The sequence below is a fragment of the Tachyglossus aculeatus genome, chromosome X4 (genome assembly GCF_015852505.1).
Source record: "Tachyglossus aculeatus isolate mTacAcu1 chromosome X4, mTacAcu1.pri, whole genome shotgun sequence".
Classification (NCBI taxonomy): Eukaryota; Metazoa; Chordata; class Mammalia; order Monotremata; family Tachyglossidae; genus Tachyglossus; species Tachyglossus aculeatus.
The window spans coordinates 51,805,122-51,827,998 of record NC_052098.1 but is presented as its reverse complement, the minus strand read 5'-3'; the positions used below and the strand labels follow the sequence as shown (position 1 = coordinate 51,827,998).

At 41.8% G+C, this 22,877-nt stretch overlaps 1 protein-coding gene across 3 annotated transcripts in view; it reads right to left on the bottom strand.

Moving 5' to 3' along the window:
• Window positions 1–22,877, bottom strand: part of ZNF462 (zinc finger protein 462) — a 125,168-nt gene that overhangs the window by 18,558 nt on the left and 83,733 nt on the right. For all 3 annotated transcript variants that reach the window (XM_038769481.1, XM_038769480.1, XM_038769482.1), the window contains exons 8-9: window positions 5,073–5,340; window positions 3,128–3,264 (exon numbers count right to left, since the gene is read on the bottom strand). In XM_038769481.1, the coding sequence (XP_038625409.1) occupies window positions 3,128–3,264; window positions 5,073–5,340 (405 nt within the window). The remainder of the gene's footprint in view (window positions 1–3,127; window positions 3,265–5,072; window positions 5,341–22,877) is intronic.

The following is a 22,877-nucleotide window of genomic DNA, read 5'->3' as shown; positions in this document are numbered from 1 at the left end:
TGATGGATGGGAACATACAATTTCACTGAGCAAAATTAAAGGCTGCTCATTCTTAAGCCTGAGTCTATATTTAAGGCACAGAACCTCCAATATGAATGAAGTACCTAAAAGTCCAAGAGTGACTCATGGACCAAAAGTCCTACTACCAACTCAGCTTTCATCCTCAACATCAAAGTCTTTTGGCTTGCTGTCATCTTCCCCAAATCAAACTGACTAAATCCTGACTCAGCCTGGGTCCTAGTAGAAAATCAGCAGTTCTCAATGACAATGAAAGTCCTTTGCCTTCCAGAGGAAAATGGACAAGATTCTACAATGTCACTCACTGCTGGAACCACATTGTTTTTCACACAAACCTTTCCCCGCCTTGATCCTAAATGGCCTTCCCCCACTTTCCTTCAGTTAGGGCTTAGATCTGGATACAGAGAAGAAAGAGGGGTAAATACCCACCTATGTTTCATGCTGATCCCTTCAGCCACAGCTAGAGTTATAATCAGCGACATTTTTCATTTAAAGCTCGCGGATGTCAAGTAGATGCCTTTCTTTTGCTCTCCATGGAGAAGCCATGATTATCCTAATAAGAAGCAGAAGAACTTGTGCCTCTCAAGTGCTGGCTAGGCCTCGGGGCCAGTACACAAGTTGTTTTTCCTCCCTTTACATTTCAAACATTTTAATTAAACCAGATCTCAGGATAGGTGCTTTATTGAGGACCCTAGAGACCAAAGATGTTTATTCAACCAGAGAGGAGAGAGAGCACAGGTGCAGTCAGAGCCCCATTCTATTGCCCTGAAAACTGTCTCAAACTTAACCTGAGGGACTAAGCGGGTATTGCAGGGTCCCAATACTACTAAGTTTTGGCTCCAAAGTAGGGTTTTCCACAGAGATGCCTTTTTGGGGTGAGACAGACATTTGCATCCTATGAGCCAGCTGATTAGGACTGACTTAAAATTCATTCATTCAATCATATTTATTGAATGCTTACTGTGTGCAGAGCACTGTACTAGGCGCTTGGGAGAGCACAATACAACAATAAACAGACACGTTCCCTACCCACAATGAGCTTACAGTCTAGAGACGAGCCACGAGTCAGTAAGGAAGAAGGTTTATTCTCCTATTTCCAAACCCAAAGAGAACATGTGGCCCCCCAATCAGACGGAACCGTCTCTCAGATGCACTTCCATTTATCCAGTGTCTCCAAATGGCAAATCCTTAAATTTGCACACCCCATTCTTCCTTCAATTCAGAGCTACTTCCCTAAATAGCCAAAGGCATTTGCTAATCAATCTGTAATGTATCGATCTGTGGTGTCCTCTTTAGCCCCAAAGCCCTCTTTTTTTAAGTAGCAGAAGTCCCCAAGCTACAGGCATGGGGACCAGGTCTCATCAGTATGGTGTTTTAGGTTCAAGCCAACAGTGCAAAATGAGATCTTGGGCTCTTCAGCCCACTCAAAAGCTATGCTCTGGGGAGAGGCTCTGATTAAACTGTGGCAAGGCACAGACACCTGAACATATGGACAGTGGAATTGGAAGCCCAGAGTCCGTGTAGAAGCATAGATTGTGAGAGCTGAGTGAGTCCAGGAATTCCTGCCAAACTGGTTGGAACAACTGTCTCCTCCAAGCTTGTAAACTGATGGTTAAAGGAAAATGCTAGCATTAATCTAAGTTTCGGTTGACGTTGGATGGGAGGGAAGAAGTACTTTATTCTAAGCTATATCCTCCATAAAATTTAGTCTTGAGCAGAGTTCATAGCCAGACTGGCCAGAAATCCCACTATGAACACATGTGAGCATGGAAGCAAGGGGGTGATTTGAGGAACTAAAATCACTGTCTCCTCCAAGAAGGCTTCCCTGATAACCTCTCATTTCCCCACCCTATTCCCCCTCCCTCCCATGTCATTTATGCACTTGGGTCTGTGCCCCCTAAGTACTTTGATATTCATCCCACCCCCAGCACAGCACTTATGTACCTATCAATCAATCAATCGATGGTATTTATTGAGCACTTACTATGTGCCGAGCACTGTACTAAGCTTGGGAGAGTATTATGTCCCTATACCCTGCCGCTTCCCCTCTCTGTAATGTATTTTATTGTCTACTTCCCCCACTAAACTGTAAGCTCCTTGAAGGCAGGGATCATGTCTACCAACTCCGTTAGTATTGTCCTTTCTCAACTGCTTAGTCCAGAGCTTTGCACAAGTGAGCAAGTGCTCAAGAAATACCACCGATCCATTGATTGATAGGAGCGAAAGTTCCTTTATTTCTGTTTGCCACTCTCCTGCTTCAGTTCCAGACAGGAGATGAAGTAACAGAACAGCCAAGAGCCACTCAGAGCCCAACGAGGCTCACAGAGTCACTGGCCCTCTGGGGTTTTCTGAACCCCAGCGCTCTAATACAGAGTCACCAAGTGACTGCTCCTCTGGAGGGATGGCAGTTGCTTGAATAATCAGCCAAAATAAGTTCTGATTCCTCACAGTGTATGGCTTCTTGGCCTCCCAAATGATTACCCATGCATGTGTCAGGAAATGAAAATTCCCTGCTGAATAACAAGTAGCTTACATTTAACTGTTTTCAAATGCTGGCTGGCCTGGCACTTCATATGGTACATATACCAAAACTTTTCAGGAGGGAGGGAGGGAGGGAGGGAGGGAGGGAGAGAGAGAGAGAGAGAGAGAGAGAGAGAGAGAGAGAGAGAGAGAGAGAGAGAGAGAGAGAGAGAGAGAGAGAGAGAGAGAGAGAGAGAGAGAGAGAGAGAGAGAGAGAGAGGAGAGAGAGAGAGAGAGAGAGAGAGAGAGAGAGAGAGAGAGAGAGAGAGAGAGAGAGAGAGAATAGGGAGGGGCTGCAGGTCAACTAAAGACTTAATCTGCTTACAATGAAGTAGAAATGTAATTGGGTCAACAATTAATTGGCCGAGGGAAGCAGATGCAGAACAACAGGCTTAGAGCAACCATACCTAACCATCAACTCTCAAGGAAACCTCCCCATTCTTTTTAAAGTCATAGGAATTTTCTTCTAAGGGAAGAATTCAGTAGCAGACATGGACATGAATTTTAGGGAACGGGCGCTGGGGCTCCACATTCCTAAGATGTTCCCCACCCACCAGTCTGAAATCCAAATAATGAAAGAGTACTTTACCTCGATGGAGCACGATATGGTCAATCATGTTGCGCTTATATTTGGTGTGGTAGAGGCAGAGAGGACAGCGCAGGTCTTTGGGTCCTTCCTCGGGAACTGCTGAATGTCCAGCTTCCACATGCATAGTAAAAGCAGATCTGCAAGAGAGTAAGGACCCGGGGGTGGGGGTGGGGGGAGGAAGGGATAGGAGGAGGGAGAGCAGAAGGAAAGGGGAAGGGAAGAGAGACAATGACAAGGTGATTCATTTACCCTTCTCGTCTTGCAACCTGACAGAAGAGCTGCTATGTGTTGTGCCCCAACAAGCATCTCCATGCCTACCCAAGGGAAAGGTGTCAGGGCCTGAGGAGAGAATGATCCTGGATGACAGAGGTGGAACCATTCCTGACATTCCGGTAACAGTCCATCTCACCTACACAGTCAGCATGTATATTCTAAATGTTTGTTGATGACAGAGTTATTCCAGAACAATATTCTGCTGGGAGGGTTTGCTCAGATGATAGGGGGATGGCACCTTTTGAAAGTCTGGCATTTCAGTGGGTCTTTCTGCCTCCATGGTCAAAGTTGTAGTTGAAGGTCTGAGATGTCAGACTTTCAAAATCAGAAAGCACAGTTACAGACATACGGAGATAGATATAATTCATGAAACGTTTGGGTAGTCTGTTTCTCACATGGTTCTTCTCAAGTCACAGGGATGGGGAGGAAAAGGCCTTCAAGAGTCACAATTCACAACGTGTACTGGCTAGTAGTCAAGAGTACTGGTGAGTAGTCAATGAGTCGACAGACCAGGTTGCCAAGCATTCAGTGGGCAGTACTCCTCCAACGGACATAAATTAAAATAAATTAAAGGCTGTAGAAGTATCAAGCACAGGGGAAATCCAGAGTTCAGTGGGAAGGGTCTTTTTGCTGCTGTCCGAAGTTCTTTCCTTTGAAGCAACCTGTAGAGGTGCCCTTCCTCTCTATCTGCTCCCTCTCCTCCTCCTCCTCCTCTTTCAGTCCTGACAACACACCAGGTAACTTGTAAAAAACTGGACCAAGTCCACAAAGAGAGATGCATCTTCCTTCTCCCGCCAACTGATGGCAATTAAAGGGCAGGTGGCCAAATGATTGAGTCCTTCCCCGTCCACATTGGTCTTTGGACATTGTCCTCATCCCCTCCACTCCTCCATTTAGACTGGAATGATTCAAGGTCAGGGGAGCACAAGAAGTGGGAATGGGTTTAAATTGCAGCAGAAGGGATTTAAGTTAGAAATTAGGAAGAACTTCTCAACTCCAAGAGTTGGGAGACACTGGAATGTGTTACCAAGGGAGATTGCAAAGTCTCCGTCTATGGAGATTTTAAAGAAAGAGTTGACAGCTATCTTTCTGGGATGGATGAGTGGAGTTCTGCTTGGACTAATGACCCATCGAGGTTCTCTCCAGTCCTAGGATTCTAGGAAATGGAGGTTGTAGAAGATAGCAGGAAGTAACGGCCCAGTACTATTACCAGGAATGGGAAGCCACTATTAGTAAAGCTTTCCCCCTGTAGTCCTGGCCTTTCCTTCCAGAGAGCTTGTGTGTTTTCAGCTTCAGAATAAATTGAGGTTCTATCTAGAGGGTCAATATACAAACTGTCCACTCAGTCAATGGGGATGCTCCCCTCTCTTGCAGAGAAGCACTTCTCCCCCATCCCCTCCCTTTGGTTTTTCAACTTCTCTCCCTAGTAAAACCACCCATTTGTCACCATCATTAGTGTAGCCAAACATAGTGTAGCCAAACATGCTGAATGAATGCAGCCTCCTTACACTGGCCTACTCTACCAAAGACCGAACTTAAATTATGACCTGGTCTAGTCCAGGTTTCCCCTAACTCTCAGGTTCAAGAGGAATGTGCCTTTTAAACTAAACAAGAAAAAGGGAAAAAAAAGCAAGTAGCTTTGTTTTAGAAATCTGTTCTTCACATCACTTACTTAAAGCCTGTATAAAAGGAGCAATCTTTGCACTTGAAGAGCTTCTTCCCTCCATGCTTGTCACGGTAATGACGCCTAATGCTCTGAATGTAACCAGAGGAGAATTCACAAAATTCACAGTTAAGAATGGCTTCAGTTTTCTGTTCAGCGCCGGCAGTGGCCCCAGAAAGAGGTACAGGGCTAACATTGTTATTGTTCCTCGCCAGTGCAGCTGACTGATAGTGGTTCAACTGCTGCTGAACATCTGGAGGTTCTGAATATGAAGAGTCTGTGGAGAGACAGGGGGAAAATTACACCAGGTGGAGAGAAGGATTTAAAGGTTTGAAGCTTGAGACCCCTTGGCATTAGGGTTTTTGTTGTTTTTTGTTCTGTTTTGTTTTGGTTTGTTTTTTTTTTTTCATTGGGGATGACTTATTACCTCTAAAGTCTTTCATCTAGGGATGTGAGGAAGAGAAATTTGGGAGGAAATGCTGCCTCAATCTGACTTTGAGGGCTCATAGTTTTTAAAAATAAAATTCTGAGGTTTCAGGTTTCAAAGTGAAGGAAGGAAGTAAACTGTTTTCCAAAAGAAACTGCAACATGGCAACAGGCTAATATATAATGCTAGTTCTTCATGTACGTGAGATAAATAAACCCGCATAACATACACAGGAGCTTGCATGCTAAAGGAAAGTAAATGATGCACCATCTCTCCATTTGCAGCATAGAATGAGTGTAGCCACCCCTAGGCAAAAAAAAAAAAAGCCAACAAAAAAACCCAACAACAACAACAACAAAAAAACAGGTTTTCATAGGAATGCTCCAGCATGTCACATTTACAAACATAAAAATGGTTTACACTCTTAGAGGCAAGTGCTTGAAATTTTAAAATCTAAAATCCAATAGTATTCTCCTGTGGTCGATATTTACAGCTCAGTCAGCATTAAAATGGAGATTTATTCATAAATCCCACTAAAATGAAATTCCCAATAAGTTTTCTGGAAAGATACTTTAAAAAAGTTTGCTACTGTGAGTAAAATGTCCATCAACATGCACAGGTCTTAGGTTGGTTTTGTAATGCCACTAAATGGCATTATTAAGAAATTTTATCTAGAAGGATGAAAAATCTCAGTACATCAACTGACAGCTAGAATACCTTAAAAAAAAAAGGGCCTTGAATCTTTCCCAATGCACTGTTTTGAATGTTGAGGTTAGGAATTCATCAACATTGTCCTACATAACCCACAGCTGCCAATGAATGACACAAATGAAGGGAGATGAATACAGCACAGATGAATTTCTGTGTAACTTTCCTTGAAAAGACGACAAAGGACTCTTTTCTTAAGCTTTTTTTTTAAAAAAAAAAGAAAAAGAAAAAACGGGTAGAAACTGTACAAGCCTCCTCCTGATTTGATGGACACTTAATTTTCCAAAGCATGATTCCCTGAGGCAGGACATGTAGGAATTCTGTAACACCCATAGTTGATGAAACTAATGCTATCCTTTCTGGCAACCCATTAGAAAAGAAAAACAAAAGCTTAGGAGCTTTCCTAGATTTGGAGAACCTCCTATCTTCAAAATATTAAAATGCCTTCCTTCTCCCTTCTTAACCCCACCTCTCATGACTGAGAAGAAACCCTTTGGAAATTGTAAACAAACCTGCCACATAAAAATAAAAAACAAAAGAAAACTTGAACAATATCTTTAAGCCTCACTGGGTTCATTACTAGGTGTATACCGAAAACAAAGGAAGAAAGGAATGACACAACAGAATTCATTTTACCCAATTGTTTTATTGCCTTTTCTTTGTTCTTCCATTCTCTCCTGATGAACCCAGTTAGGATCACAATACCACATTTGTTAACTTCTCATTCATTCTTTCTATACAGGTTTGTTTACCATTTCTCTTGGATTGTTCAAGATGTTTTCTACTTTAACCCTCAAGGCTGGTTTTCTTTTTTTTTTTTTTTTTTAAAGGCACATCACCTGTTTTCACCACTCTGTTAACATAGACATGACAAGCAAGTTAAGCATTGACATTCCAATGTCTCTGTAAGACTCTATTCTGCTGGATGAAGCCCAGGCTCCTTTCTCATCATTTTGGCTTGGAAACCCTGTTACAACAAAACTGTGATCAAAGGAGTGCCACAAGCTCGGGGACCTGCCCCAACACTAAAATATACCTCCAAAGTCTCTCTGTAATGCTCATTTCTCTACAAGCACCAGTGGTTCGCTCCTGAGGCTTCCACAACACAGGCCACAAAATAGGTGATTTCCATTATCTGACAAATCTGCATTATCTACTCAAGAGAATCCAAATGGCTCCTTGTTGGTTACTCAGAACCAGACAACTGACCAATTTTAACTCTCTTTTAGCAGTATGCCTATTTAGCGCAAGAAACAGAACTTTGGTTAATATTCAGAGCAAAGGCCAAATAATTATTCATTTCTTTTGGACTCATCCATCAAGGTTTTGAATCAAATACACTGGTAAAAAAAAAATTATACTGATTTCTTAACCAGAACCATTTTAGGGGAAAGATCTATTCTCCTTTATTTTAACACATTTTTTTTCCTCCCTAGGGTCTGCTACATATTACTCCAGCTGTCACATGGAATAAACAGGAAATTTTAACTCTGGCATTTACATATTATGTGAAATCTGCAGAAGTCAAAAAGCAGTCTGAAAAAGTTCAAGAAAGAATCTCAAGAAAATGAAAATCTTCACCCTCAGAGGCAATGCTGTGCATTTTTAACATTCCTTTTTTTTAGGCTAAACTCGGATGTGTGGGGTTTTTTTGCAAGGTGGACATACTGGGTCATATATGAATATATGATCCATGCACATCACAGTTTCCACATGCAACCTTGCCCAGAAAGCATGTCTTTGGTTCTTCTTGGCTCTTTCCTTCTCTCCCAAGACATTCACACTCTTCAGGAGTCATGGAGCAATGCAACATTTAACTTTTCCTGCAGAAAGGATCTGAATGCATATGTGGCTTCTTTTGATCGTAACTGACCCTTTAGCCAAGATACACAGAATTCTGGTTGACCTCTGGAACATGATCCCAAGAATAGAGGAAGGCCTCTTAGTACAGAGACTTGTAAGTGAGGGTGAAGCATGGGTCTTGTCACCTGGTAGAAGTGATGAATTAAATAACAATAAAACCAGTTTTTCATTTTTCCATAGCTGGAGAATGGTGAAATAAATAAGAGAGAGAAAGAGAACTTGTAGGGCCACATTTCTGGGGCTGGGAAAGGAAGGAGAACAAGGCATGGGAACAATGTGTTAATAATGGGAAAACCAGTACTAACACTCCATGCCATGACTGCAGACGATAAAAATGATATCTCCGTGTCTTGTATGCCCAGAAGAATGTGTCCAGGGGCCAAAAAGGGAAATCAGCTTGGACGAATTCCAGAGAAGAACTAGTGGGCTTGGCCCGGAGCAAACTGATGGCACATTTAAGGGATGAGGAAGTAAACCGGAGAAATCTTGGTTCCTAAAAAAGTTGGATGAACTACAGCTGAACAGACAACAGAGAGAGTAGGCTACTGGCCGAGAGGATCAATGGTTTCAGGAAAGTTTAAATTATTAAGGGGAATTAAGTATAGGAGGGAAGGAAGTCTATTTTAAAGTTGGCTATGAGAAAGGCAATGCTAAAATAAGCAGATGAGTGAACAGGGAGAAAACTATATTGAGCAATGAAATACATAACAAAAAGCTTGAGACAAAACCAAGGAGAATTTGTGGAAAAGACCTGAAAGGGTGAAAAATTTAAATAACCATTTAGGAATTACTTCTACCAATACTTTTATACAAAAGCACGTCATAGCATTGACAAGCATGTAAAACAGAGAGAATTGAAAATTTATGTAAACATACCTCACGTTTTAGTTAAATTCTCAGTAATATGCAAACAAGTTAAGGGTACACATTCAAACAAATGAAAGTCAAAAAATGTCTCGGGGAGCATGTGGCTAAAATATCTAGAGAAGGACCCATGAAACAAAGGGAAGATGATTTGGTCTCTGGCTCTCCCCATTTTTGGCAGCCCAGATAAGCCTAGTGGCTTAGCTCCGTTTAGCAGATCACCAGTTTCACCACTCTTAATTCTTCAGCTAGCAAACGAAAGCTTGACATCCCAGAGGTGGCCATCAAATCAATCACACAAACATTTATTAATATCCTTTCCATGTGTGAAGCACGACCATCCAGAGAAAATCAACCCTTGGAGTTAAGGTTAGGATTCGAAGCGGGGTTAGGCTTTGACAATGAGCAGTCTCAGCATTTTGTATTTCAGGTCTGACTGTTAAGATACTCGCACCTGACAGTTCTTGAACACTCAGTTTGGCGAGCCCACTCCCAAACAATCCACTTGCCCAGAAGGAGGGTGGTGGACTACCAGCCAATCTCATGCAGAACACAGCCCGGGTAGATATTTGAGTCCAAATAGCTCTAATTAGATTCCTTGCAACCAATGGGGTTAGGAAACCCAAGAAGAGCAATGGATCCGTTGAACTTTAGTCATTCTTAGAACAAAATAAGCAGTAAAATTTCACACCGTCCCAAAGTTAAGCAGAACATTCCTGAGGAATGTAATATAGGGAAGTGCATGGTAATCATTCTCTACCCACCCCCCTGCCCCCTGTCAAGTATTCATTGAGACCCCATGGGAATTATTTTGCTGTGGCAGGAGGAAGGACTGGGTGACTCAAAGGAATGTCTCTATTGCAAGCAAGCTTACTTCTATGGTTAAAAAAATCAAAAAGAGGCAAAAGGGCAAATGAGAAGTAATAGGACAGTTTAGCCATCTAGAGATTAAATAGGACACAAGAAACAGGAAGAATAAATTGAACAATAAATTGTGATAGCTGTACAGGACAGCTCCCTTACATGCAGCGATACATAAAAGCAAGACCTACACAAAGATCAATTCTCAATTTGTTTCAGCTTGGTGTAGAGGGTATGAGTGAAGGTGAAGAGGCAGAAGAAGCATCATGGAGCCAACAACCACAATTTAATTATATTTGAACTAGATCTTCCTGCAGACGCGTAGAGGAGATGAGACTGACTTTTTGAATTAATTGAGGGGATCACAGAAAGGGCAAAAATAAGGATGATGAATTTCAGTTGAGCAAATTTTTGGATGAGGCCATGAGGCCATTAATACAATTATGTAGCATTTATTTGTAATAGAGGCTAAAATTGGAGGGAGAGTATTGTTGGAAAACGATGGAGGAACTCTTTAGGTATTTTAGGGAAGCAGCATGGCCTAGTGGAAACAGCACGGGCCTGAGAGTCAGTGGACCTGAGCTCTAATCCCGGCTCCGCCACTTACCTGCCATGTGATCTTGGGCAAATTGCTTAACTTTTCTGTGCCTCAGTTCACCTGCAAAAATGGGGACTCAATACCTTTTCTTTCTCCTTCTTAGACTGGGAGCCCCATGCGGGCCCCGATGATCTCGTATCTACCCCCACGCTTAGTAGAGTGTTTGATACATAGAAAGCACTTAATAAATACTGTAAATATGATTATTATCATTACCATCTTTCAATGGCTTGGTCACAGAGCGGGGAGACGAATGAGCAAAGGAAAAGGGGGCGCGCGCGCGTGTGTGTGTGTGTGTGTGTGTGTGTGTGTGTGTGTGTAAAAAGGCTTCCTTCCCAGCCCCACAACCTATACCCAAGAGCTGTGGGGCTGTGGGACCCTGAGACTCTACTGTGCTTGAATGCTGTACCAGCTGTGCACACGCCAATGGGGGGCTACAGGAAGAAGGCCGACAGCTGCACATGAGAAGGGATTCTGCTTCTTGCACAGCAGCTGCCGCTCCATTCCTTGGCAGGAGCACTATTATGCTGTTTTGGAATCAACATAATAATGCTTCTCTCCTGATGATCGCTAGAGCTGGGGAATGATTATGAGGGAAGGTGTGAAGGGTGTGTTGCTTGCTAGGGCTCTCCCAGTAATTCCCAGAGAAGGGACTGCTGAAGGAAATGAGTCAGAGAAAAACATTTCATTGAAAAAAATGTGCAATCAGGGTACAGTGGACAGCATCAGTAGCTCAGAGTTTTCAATTAAGCGGTCAGACCAGGCATTCAGTACTTGCAATTATAACCTTTCTGAGAAATGGGAGTACTGATGAACATTAACAGAAATACTCAGTTAAGACCCAGTACATTAGAGACTCTTAGACCCAGGGAAATGCTGGAAACATGTAGGGTACGGAAAAACCTAATGAGCCGGGAATACATTCCACTGAGTCTACTTAAGAAATTGGACAGAATAGCTTGTGGAAGGATCGGTAAATCTGAGGGGAGTAGCTATAGTCATAATGTATTTAACAGTCAGGAAAACTTTCAAATAGTATAAAAAATACTGATCTACAAGTGCAGGAAATTAGGACAAAGAGGGCTCTGAATGTCAGAAATGTCCACGATACTGATTTATGTCCATGGCAAAAGTGAAAGTCAGCTGATGCAAATGGGAATGGTTGACCAGTAAGAAAATGACAGAGGGGCTGTGATGTGCTTGCATCCAGGGGAGGGGAAGGACGTGGGAGACCGGCTTCCCTGGGAACATGTGGGGACGGCACCTGGAGTTGCAAAGGCTACAGGGAATGTGTTCATTTATTGCTATATTGTACTTTCCCAAGCACTTAGTACAGTGCTCTATGCACAGTAAGCGCTCAATAAATACGATGGAATGAATGAATGAGTGAACAGGGGAGGAGGGAGGAGGCAGTCCCATCTCACAAAGCAGTGTGCAATCCTAACTCCCTCCACCTCCACTTTTCTCCCTTTGTACTTAGCAGACTCTCAGGGAGGTGGTGAAGTTGAGGAGAGGTGGGCCTGCTGGTGTGGGAGTTTAAGGGGTAAAACCATACCAGTCCGCAATTTCAGTTACTTTCATCCCTGGGTCATGATAAAGAGAGAAACAATGGTAAGAGAGTAAAGTAAATATTACAGTTCCTGAGGCAGCTACTGCAAACCACAATATTTTATTCAGTGCTTTGCTCGACTCTGGATGGTCAGATTTTTGGAAAATGTGTATGAGGAACACCAAAGACAGTAGATGGAGCAGAGAGTCACTGAGATGATTTATAGACTCAATGATTTAAATTATTCAGAAAGGTCTGAATTTCTTTGAAATTCGATTTAGTCTTTTTCCTCAGATAGATATCTGTTACACACGCCCAGGCACACAATGTACCACTCTAAACTGAGTGGAATTGAATGTGATATGAGGGGGAAGCAAAGTCACATTAGATGGACTCTGATGTAGCCTGCTCTCATTCCATCTGGGAAACCTCTGAAGAGTTCACCATCTGAGGATCATTCAAAATGAAATCAGTAGTAGAAACCTAAACCTCCCAGTTAAGAATACTTCAAATTCCTATGGATCGTACCATAAATCTCCACAGACAGACAGGCCCCCCTTTTTTTTTTTGGATGCTGCTATGGGAATCTCTAGGCCAAGGGCTCTGGCACAGTCTTTTCGTCCCCATTCCTAACACAGTCTGTGGCCTTTTCTGCACTAAATTATAAGATGAAGACCAATGGGAAAATGGATGCTGGATGCCTAAATATAGGAATTCTGGATGCAGTCAGTTGTCATGGAGGTAAATTGGAAAACAAATGACTAATCTTGAAAATAAGGATGACACAGAACTTGAAGGAAATGCACACTAAAGAACTTCCTGAAATGTTGATTAAGAAAAACAAAGAACTGAAATATTACCTGGAAATAGCTGAGGAAAAAAAAAAACCCAGGTTAGGCTTCAAATATCCACAGAAGATGAATAGCAGAAGACATGCAGTCGCCTCACTCTTGAAACCTAGCTTCCTGTTATACTTAATTTAGGCATGAGAGTCTTCTGGCTCTCCATTAGCACTAGGCTCACCAAGAACAAACAAAAGAGAGCTAGACTATCATCCTCTGCAAACTTCTGGGAATTCAAGCAGATCTGGTTTAAGGAGGTTCCAGGCAAAAGTGATTGCCTAACCTAATGTAGACAAAATGATCCTGCATTTGCAGACCATGCCCTGGTGTCCCACAGGCTGGGATTCTTTGATTCTTGGGATTCTCCCCCTCTAGACTGTAAGCTCTTGGTGGGCAGGGAACTTGATTACCGGCTCTCTTGTACTGTACTCTCCCAAGCACTTAGTAAAGTGTTCTCCACACTGTACATGCTCAATAAATACCACTGATTGATTGATAGTACTAAAATGTCCTTAAAAAGTTGGCTACCCTATCGCTTTTCCCTCTGCAGTTCCTGACTGCTCTTTCCTTTCCCAGGCTTATATTCCCTTAGACAATTCCCTCTTTTAGCTAAGAACACATACTAGCCCACTTTATTCAAGAAAGTTTACATATACTTCTTATCACCCTGGTTACTTGGTCAATATTTTTTAAGGATTTGAGAAATTGTACCAACAAAACTCAAGATGCAATTCACAGCTGATGCTGTGGTTGAGAAGTAGTGACCACCCAAAGAAGACCCTCACTAAATTTCATTATTCCATCCCTCGCTTGAGAGGAATCCAGGGCCCTGACACATGGGCAATAAGACATGCACTTCATTAAAAAGACTTAATGAGGTCATCAAAACTGCCTAACTGGTTAAGAATGAAGCATCATTGTTCTCTATCAATCACACAGTAATACGACTTAGTGACTTAACTTTAGCCTTAGACTGTCTCCCCCAACTCCACTTCACCACTTCACCAGGTCCCTCCTCACCTTCAAAACCCTCCTAAAGAGTCACATCCTTAAGGAGACATTCCATGATAAATACTTTCAACTTTTTCACAATACTACCTCATCAGCCACATCAGCACATGTTCTTTATTGATTTATTAATTCAATTATATGTCAATTATTTATATACATTCTCCAATTACCACCTATGGTGTATTTCCCCCTTTAGACTGTACTCTCCCCAAGGGCAAGAAGAGTGTCTTTTCACTTCTTTTGAATGTTCCCCAGACATGTAGTCCATGGAAGGTTCTCATAACTGTTGATACTGACACAACCCCCTTAGCAAATCCCTCACTTCTCTCCTTTTTCACATTTTGTGAAGGATGACCTAGGTGGCATCTGTTAATCAAGCAGAACTCTTATAATCCCACATAAATAATTCACAGGGGAAATGTTTAAATTTTATGGCGAGGAACTAGTGTTTCCTATTGTTTCTGTTGATCATATGGATGTCTTCAACATGCTGAAAATCTAATAGTGAAACATCTAAAGTAAAAGCCTCTTTTGTCAAGTAGTTTGGAGGTAGTATTAGGAACACTAAAGAATCATGGGATGGTATTTATTTTTTCACAGGAAATAGACAATTCCCACTGCCTTCTTTTTGACATTCTGTATGTTGGGCCAAGCTCCCACTGATTTAAAAAGACTATAAGGTAGAGCCCACTATGCAAGATATTGTGGGGGGTGATAATAACGACAACAAAAATCTGGCTTTCAGGGAAAACAATATAACTATGTACTGCATTGTACATCATGTGGAAGGAATTGCTGGTGTGTTTGCTTGAACCCCAAAAGACATATATACATATACATATAATAATAATAATGGCATTTATTAAGCACTTACTATGTGCAAAGCACTGTTCTAAGCACTGGGGAGGTTACAAGGTGATCAAGTTGTCCCACGGGGGGCTCACAGTCTTAACCCCCATTTTACAGATGAAGTAACTGAGGCACAGAGAAGTTAAGTGACTTGCCCAAAGTCACACAGCTGACAATTGTCGGAACTGGGATTTGAACCCCTGACCTCTGACTCCAAAGCCCATGCTCTTTCCACTGGACCACACTGCTTGTACAGTCAATTATTTGCAAACACAGGGGTTGTATTCTTGACAAACCCCACATTCAGATAAACTCACAATAGTATACTCACGCCTTGATGAATGCAGTGTGCCTGAACCAAAACATTTCTTCTGACTTCCCACTAGTTCTACCCAGACAGACACATGCTGGCGGAAGAATGATCCCTAATTCCTCAACAGCATTCTCTCTATAAAGCATAGTGTAAACAAGCATTATGGGAGAACTGGCTGGATATATCTATCTACAACTAAATAGAAATGATATTTTGAGGTTGTCAGGGATAGGGATTTATTGACAAACTTCTCCACACGATCCTCTTGTGACAGTCTCCATGGGCCTAATTCTCACATTATGGAACTCAGGGGATTCTGAACCCCTTGCTGTGCAAGTTAAGCTAGGTATTGGGTTTTTGCTAGATTTCTTTTTGTTGTTATTAATACTGAGCCCAATTCTTCCCTCTGCTTAGAAGAGCAGGCAGGTGTAACACCAGATAGGGATGCTAATTCAGACATGTGGAGTCAGGGGGAAAACTTATCTCCTTCCCTGGTGCCCAGCACAAGAATGTCATGGCAGACCTTGGCATGGGGCTTGTATATAGCTGTCTGGGGGCACTAGATGGACAGGCTCTGTTGGCGATTCTGTGGTCAGTGCAGTCAATGCTGCTTTGCTCCCTTGAGATATTTCGATGCAGCCTAAATTGCTATGGTGGGAGGGAGCAGAGTAGGCAGCAGTGCAATTTTTCCATAGGGTTCTTTGATTACAGCAGGCTTTCAGGAAACCTTGGACAGAGAAGCAGCATGGCCTAGTGGATAAAGCATGGGCCTGGGAGTCAGAAGGTCCCAGGTACTAGTCCTGGCTCTGCCACTTGTCTGCTGCGTGATCGTAGGCAAGTCATTTAACTTCTCCGGGCCTCAGTTACCACATCTTTAAAATGGGGACTAGGACTGTGAGCCCCATGTGGGACATGGACTGCCTAGAGAAGCAGCATGGCTCAGTGGAAAGAGCACGGGCTTTGGAGTCAGAGGTCAGGGGTTCAAATCCCAGCTCTGCCAATTGTCAGCTGTGTGACTTTGGGCAAGTCACTTCACTTCTCTGGGCCTCAGTTACCTCATCTGTAAAATGGGGATTAAGACTGTGAGCCCCCTATGGGACAACCTGATCACCGTGTAACCTCCCCAGTGCTTAGAATAGTGCTTTGCACATAGTAAGCGCTTAATAAATGCCATCATTATTATTATTGTTATTATTATTATTATTATTATTATTATTATTATTATTATTATTATTCAACCTGATTAGCTTGTACCTACACCGGCACTTAGAACAGTGCCTGGCACATAGTAAGAACATAACAAATACCATTATTATTATTTTAGGGATCGGCCCCAAATTCTCAGCACAGCTATTATTGACCTTGCCTAACTTTTTTTTTTAATAACAATGCAAGAGGAGCTAGGCATGGTCAGAAGTCAATTTGCTTCCCAAAGAAGTGCCCTTGCAAGCCATCATTTCCTTCTTTAACTTGAAGAAGCAGCATGGCCTAGTGGATACAGCATGGGCCTGGGAGTCAGAAGGACTTGGGTTCTAGACCTCAGGCAAGTCACTTCACTTCTTTGAGCCTCAGTTACCTCATCTATAAAATGGGGATTAAGACTGTAAACCCTATGTGGGGCAGGGACTGTGTCCAACCCAATTATCTTATATCTACCCCAGTGCCTGGCACTTAGGAAACACTTAACAAATGCCATTTAAAAAAAAAATTATGGCAATTATTTTGCTGCCTGTTTTCTTTTTCTCTGTGATAACCTCCAGCCAGTAAGGCACTTTGCTGTATGATCTGCTTGGTTTACTCTGCTCAGGCCCTGTCATAAAAGCACCATATGTTAAGCTCTTCTACTTGCATTTAAATTTTGGTTTCCTCTTCTTGACTGGGTCCATGGCATCTTTGTTTATTCAGTAGCTTCTCGCCTGAAGCATGGCATTGCAGCTGGCGGAGCAGGAGCTATCACACATTATAAGAGCAATAGCAGCTACTGGGCACAGGGCAGAAGCTCATCCCCTGGGGAACTTCAAGGGCTTCCCCAGAATGAGAATCTAGCCAGAGGTTTCAACCTTACATTTACATACCTTTTACTATAATTTGATTGACACATTTCACACAAACATACTTTCCATCTGTTTCATCTCAGGTAAGGCTTCGAGAGTGTGTATTTGAACTTCAATGGTCTTTCTCTTTATATGTTGGAACCATCATCTCATCTGGACTAGCTTTGATCTGTCTAGTACTACCTGTGGGATTTTAGATGATAAAACCCAAGGAGTTACACCACCAGCCTACTGCTAGCATTCAACAAGCAATAAATAATAACAAAGCAGAGAATGCACAGCCAATTCACACTATGGAGGGGAAAGCATCATAGTGTTCAGGGTTTGGCATTAGCACATTTTGGGGGTCTGAAAAGCGGAAATGTATCTTGCCAAGTGACTTTGCTTCTTTAATACTTAAACCCATGGATCTCTTGAAGGAAATTGTAACCTTGTGTCTTGGACTCATTGCCTGAACTTTTCAAAACACAATTTGGGAAAAGTCATCTGATTAGTCTTAAGAGTTTTATGAATAGTCCTGTTCTCTCTGAATCTGCAACTCATGCTTTCAATCAATCAATGTAACAGTGGTGTTTACTGAGTGTCTGCTGTGTGCAGAGCTCTGTACTAAGCAATTGGGAGAGTACGATACAGTATGGCGACACAAACCCTACTCAACTTTTTCATCAAACAGAATGTAGTCATTCATTCCCCATCCATACAGCAGATATGGAAGGGTTTATAAGTACAATCTTTGCAAGTACTTTGCAACGTGCTATACCCTTGCTCACCCACTCATTTGTGGTACTCACTGCCCCAGAGGGAACATGATGCACAGGGATGAGAGAGGGTGAGTGGCACTGGCAAACCATCAGCATTACAATAATAATAAAAATAATAATTGTGGCATCAATTCCTTCATGCAGATTCTTCAATCATGGAGTCTTTGTGACTGGTCCAAGGCTTGCCCGTGGTTTACAATGGTAGACTCCATCATCATCATCATCATTTTGAGAAGCAAGTGGTACACCTATTTCTCCTAAAATGCGGGAACTGTGTTCTTGGCTTAGTGGAAAAGGCATGAACCTTGGAATCAAGAGGCCTTGGTTTTAATCTCAGTTTGACCACTGACCTGATGTATGACCTTAAGCTCTCTGTGCCTTCGTTTCCTCATCTGTAAAAGGTAAGAAAAGATACCTGTTCATCCTACATTTAGGACTGTGAGCACTGGCTGGGACAGGGGTGGTATTTGACTTGATTATCTTGTATCTACCCAGTACATAGCACAACACTTAAGACTGTAAGATGTTTATGGGCAGGGAATGTGTCCACTAATTCTGTACTCTCCCAAGTGCTCAGTACAGTGCTCTGTACATAGTAAGTGCTCAATAAATACCACTGATTGAGCAATACATTTAGTAACTATTAAGGAAAACTAGCACTGTAGCAGTTACCTCATGCCCTGATGTCTTCATAATACCCACCATGCAAATAAACTGTTGCTTAAGACACCAACTCTTCCTTGATACAAACAGGCTCATATACCTTAATTCCTTATCAACTATAGTCAAAACTGTAGGAAAAATTTTATTTTGCACAGATTTCATTCACTGACTCAACTTTCTAAGGGGAATATCAGGTTTAATGCCAACCTTTCAGCAGTTTAATGCAACCCAGTGTGAAGCATGGTTTAGGGGAAAGAGTAGAGGCCTGGGAGTCAGAAGACCTGAGTTCTAAGTCGGTTCTACCACTTGTCAGCTGTGTGACCTTGGACAAGTCACTTAACTTCTCCATGCCTCAGTTTCTTTATCTGTAAAATGGGGATTAAATCCTATTCCCTCCTACTTAGACTGTAAGCCCCATATGGGACAGGGACTGTGTCCAACCTGACTATCTTGTATCCACTCCAACGCTTAGTACAGTGCTTGGCACATAGTAAGCGCTTAACAAGAACCATAATAAAAAACGAATTCTAAGGACATCTGCCAGCCTTTGTGGATGTCACCTACTGAATACAGAATCATCAGGGTTGTCTCAGCGAAGAACAAAAATAGGAGATTTGTGACAATAGGGATCTCATTTTAGGTCTAACTTTACTGAACACTGAATTACAGTAGACAAAAGAAGAATAGACGGTTTGGTATTAGTTCTAATGCCATCAGGTTGTAGCAAATTAACTTTACATCATCACAGAAGTTAAGGATTTCTTGGCCTGCAGATCAGGCTTGGAAATTCAGTGGTTTAAAAAGAGTTTGTTGGGTTTTTTTTTTTAGGCAAAACCTTTCCCTCACCAAATTTTCACCATCCTCTTCCGCTAATCTCGTGTGCCATTCATTCCCAAAAACTAAATATATGTAACAACAATCCTCATTTTAAAAATATCTTCAAATATCGCAGAACTTGTTTCTTTCCTCAGGGGATGGTAGGGTTTGAGGAACCACATTTCCCAGAAATCAATAGGGCAGAGCCTAATCTGTTTGGCAATTTAATCCCCTTCTCCTCACTTTCCCACCCAGTAAAACTCACACATTTGTCCACACAGAGATTTCCCTTGAGCAGAGAAGATCCACAGAAAGGACTGGAGACACCCAGCAATAGAAGAAAATAGATGCGAGGTAGGTGCTGGCTGGACTAAAATTCTGGCATGGACCTTGCAGGAGCCAACACAGAAACTTGACAAGTCAGTCAGTAGCAGGAGGCAGGTCGTCAGCTTGAGTTGTCCAAGCAATTTCCAGCCACTGCTGCTACACTCTGCAGTAGTTTTTCTGCCTCTACAGCCACTGCCCTGTCCCCACAGTTTCCACATTGACTCCTATGGGATGTATTAGAATTTCAGTCCAGCCAGCAGTATTGACCAGAAAGTCAGCAGCCACTCACACCTCTGTTGCTGGGGTTGCTCCACGCTGGGAATAAGAATGTCTTTGTAGGCATATTAGTTTCTGACAATGTGTCTGTCTGGGCGAGTGGCTGAGTGAGAGTGTGTGGTTACAGTAAAGGAGTGGGGAAAAGGCCTTAGGAGGAGGACAGGAAACCTGAAATGTGTAACAGTGGAGAAAACCAAGTATTTTTGCTAGTAATTTATAAGACTAATCATAAAAAAATTTGTTTCAAGTCTCCAGCTTCTTTAACCAAGGCTCTGCTCAAGAAGAATACTTTTTCCTCATTCTGTTTTCTCCCTTTGATGTTTATGTTTAAAAATCCATCTGAATGTTGAGAAATGATAAAGAAGCAAAATAATATATATATATATATATATACACAAATATACATATATCTCAGTTTGGGAACATTCTTGGCAAAAATGAAAATGACCTGGTTAAGCTTTGAAGATTTTGTAGTAGGACACCCATTTCCGCACAAAGGACACCGATCGATGGGCTGATACAACCTTTTTGGGAGAAGTTTAATGGCCACACATATTTCAATCAGTTACACCTCAAACACACACCAAGAGAAAAACCAAAAACTTGAGACTTTGTTTAATACCCATTACTAAGCAAAGAAGATTGATTTTTCCATTTTCAGGGGAGATTTGGGCACCTGTTAATCAAAAGTGTTTTGTATCAACTGATGATGTGACATGTTGGGAAATGAAGTGTCAAATATTCACAGATTCAAAATGGGATAGACGGTTTCTATGAATTAAAAAGAACATTTATCTTAAAGTTGCTCAGGCTTCGTTCTTCATGCAACTACAACTCTAAGTCACCCTACAACCTAAACTGAAAGCCAATTTTCTGTCAGGAAATTTAATTATTGGTCCCCCTTCAAACCCCAAGAATGCCCAAAGGAACAATATTAATTAAATAGAGCCCGCGTTCTGAAAACCATGGGGCCGCAGCATCCAAAACCCGGCCGGTTCTCTTCCTCACAAGAACATGATTAAAAGGGTCTCCTTTTCATAAAAACAGCCTTCAAGAACGTGAGGGCAAGTTCCCTAAATACAACCACTCCTGACTCCACACAGTCAGATGGTTTTCTAAAAGAACTGTCAACCAAAAGGAAGTGAAAAAAAAGTCAAATAGCATGAAAATTGGAGGACCAGGTGCATTTATGAGTTCCCCCTGCTCTAGATTTGACTTTTACTATAGTTCTGTTGAAGAATGAGATGCCAATTGAAAAATAAAAGATCAGTTAGGAAATAAGACTTATTTAAGAATGATGTCCCTGAGCATTCTGAGGGAACCTAGCTTGGAAATATTTCTTGAAAGGATTTCTGGACCACTAAATCTCAGTAGTGACCACACTGCCCCAACCAACATCTTCCTTCTAGCAAATCTCATCTCCTTGAAACCGTTTCAACAGTGTGGGTGGTATGTAAAACAGCATTAATCTTTGCACTTACATCATTCTGTGTGCTGAAGGTTAGGGATATAATCTGAAGACCCAGGACTAGCGGGATAAAAAAAAATTTTTTTTTAATTATGGGTTGTAAATTTGGTCATTATTTTTGTATTTTTAAGATGCATTAAAAATAACACTATGTGATCAGAGTTTGAATTTAAGATAAATTACAGTGTAATAATGTCCGTCTTGGAGGAGAAATTATAAATTCTGAAATTACATACTATGAAATAAAATATTCATGTAACTTTAAAAAAATTAAACTAGGTCACAATTCGATATTGATTATATAAAAGGGCAAAATTTCGTGGGATTGCCAAAGGTCTCTCTGTAGATCAGTAAGTTAAAGAAAACCATTTTGGCCAAATGAGATTCAGGGTTCAATCTCGAAGATCCCATTAAGCTTCTTTGTGATGCTTGCTTTTGGGTCTCAAATTATAGATGTGGGTCTTGGGAAATATCCTTGTTAAGAGGAGGATACTGAGATATATTATTTATATTATAAATTACTTATTTATTCATATTATCGTCTGTCCATAAGCTTGTTATGGGCAGGGAACATGTCTGCTAATTCTGTTGTACTATCCCAAATGCTTAGTACAGTGCTCTGCACATAGTAAGCGCTCAGTAAATATGACTGATTGATTAATTGAAGATGAGAGCTACCAGCGCTGATTGCCTATCAGTTTGCTGCATGTTTATGGACAATCAGGGCCTCTCCTCTCTCTAAAAGTGCAAAAAAAACACAAGATTTGAATAAGGAGTCACTCACCAATCAATTAATCAATAGTATTTATTGTGCTCTTACTCTTTAGAGAGCCCTGTACTTAATGCTTGGCAGAGTAAAATAGTACACATGATCACTGCCCTCAAGGAGCTTACCATCTAGTGTGGGAGACAGAAACAAACACAAATTACAGGTAGGGAGAAAGAATAGAGTATAAAGATAGAGACATAAGTGCCACTGGGGATTTGAGAATGCAGCATGGCCTAATGGATAGAGCACAGGGCTGAGAGGCAGAAGGACCTGGACTCTAATCCCGGCTCCACCACTTGTTTGCTGTGTGACCTTGGACAAGTCACTTCACTTTTCTGTGCCTCAGTTACCTCATCTATAAAATGGGGAATAAGACTGTGAGCCCCATGTGGGACAGGGACTGTGTACAACTCTATTCACTTGTATCTACCCCAGCAGTACGGTGTCTAACACATAGGAAGCACTTAACAGATACCATTAAAAAAATGCAAGGGTTTAGGTGCTGAAGTGGCAGTTAGGAGCGCTGGGTATGAGGGTGGGAAGATGAGGGGTCATTCAAAGAGGCCCTCCTGGAGGAGATATGATTTCAGAAGGTAGAGAGCAGCAGTCTAGAGTAATGCAAAGAGGAAGGGACAAAAGAGAAGCATTTGCAACGCAATATTCCGGAAGTCTTCAAGTACATGTTTCTTAGTTTGGCCTTTCCATTGATTCAATGCCATGAGAGAGAATGGTACAAGGCAACCAGGTTTATGGGAATTCAAAGTGGGATGTGGGTGGGGCTCTCAGGAGCAGGAG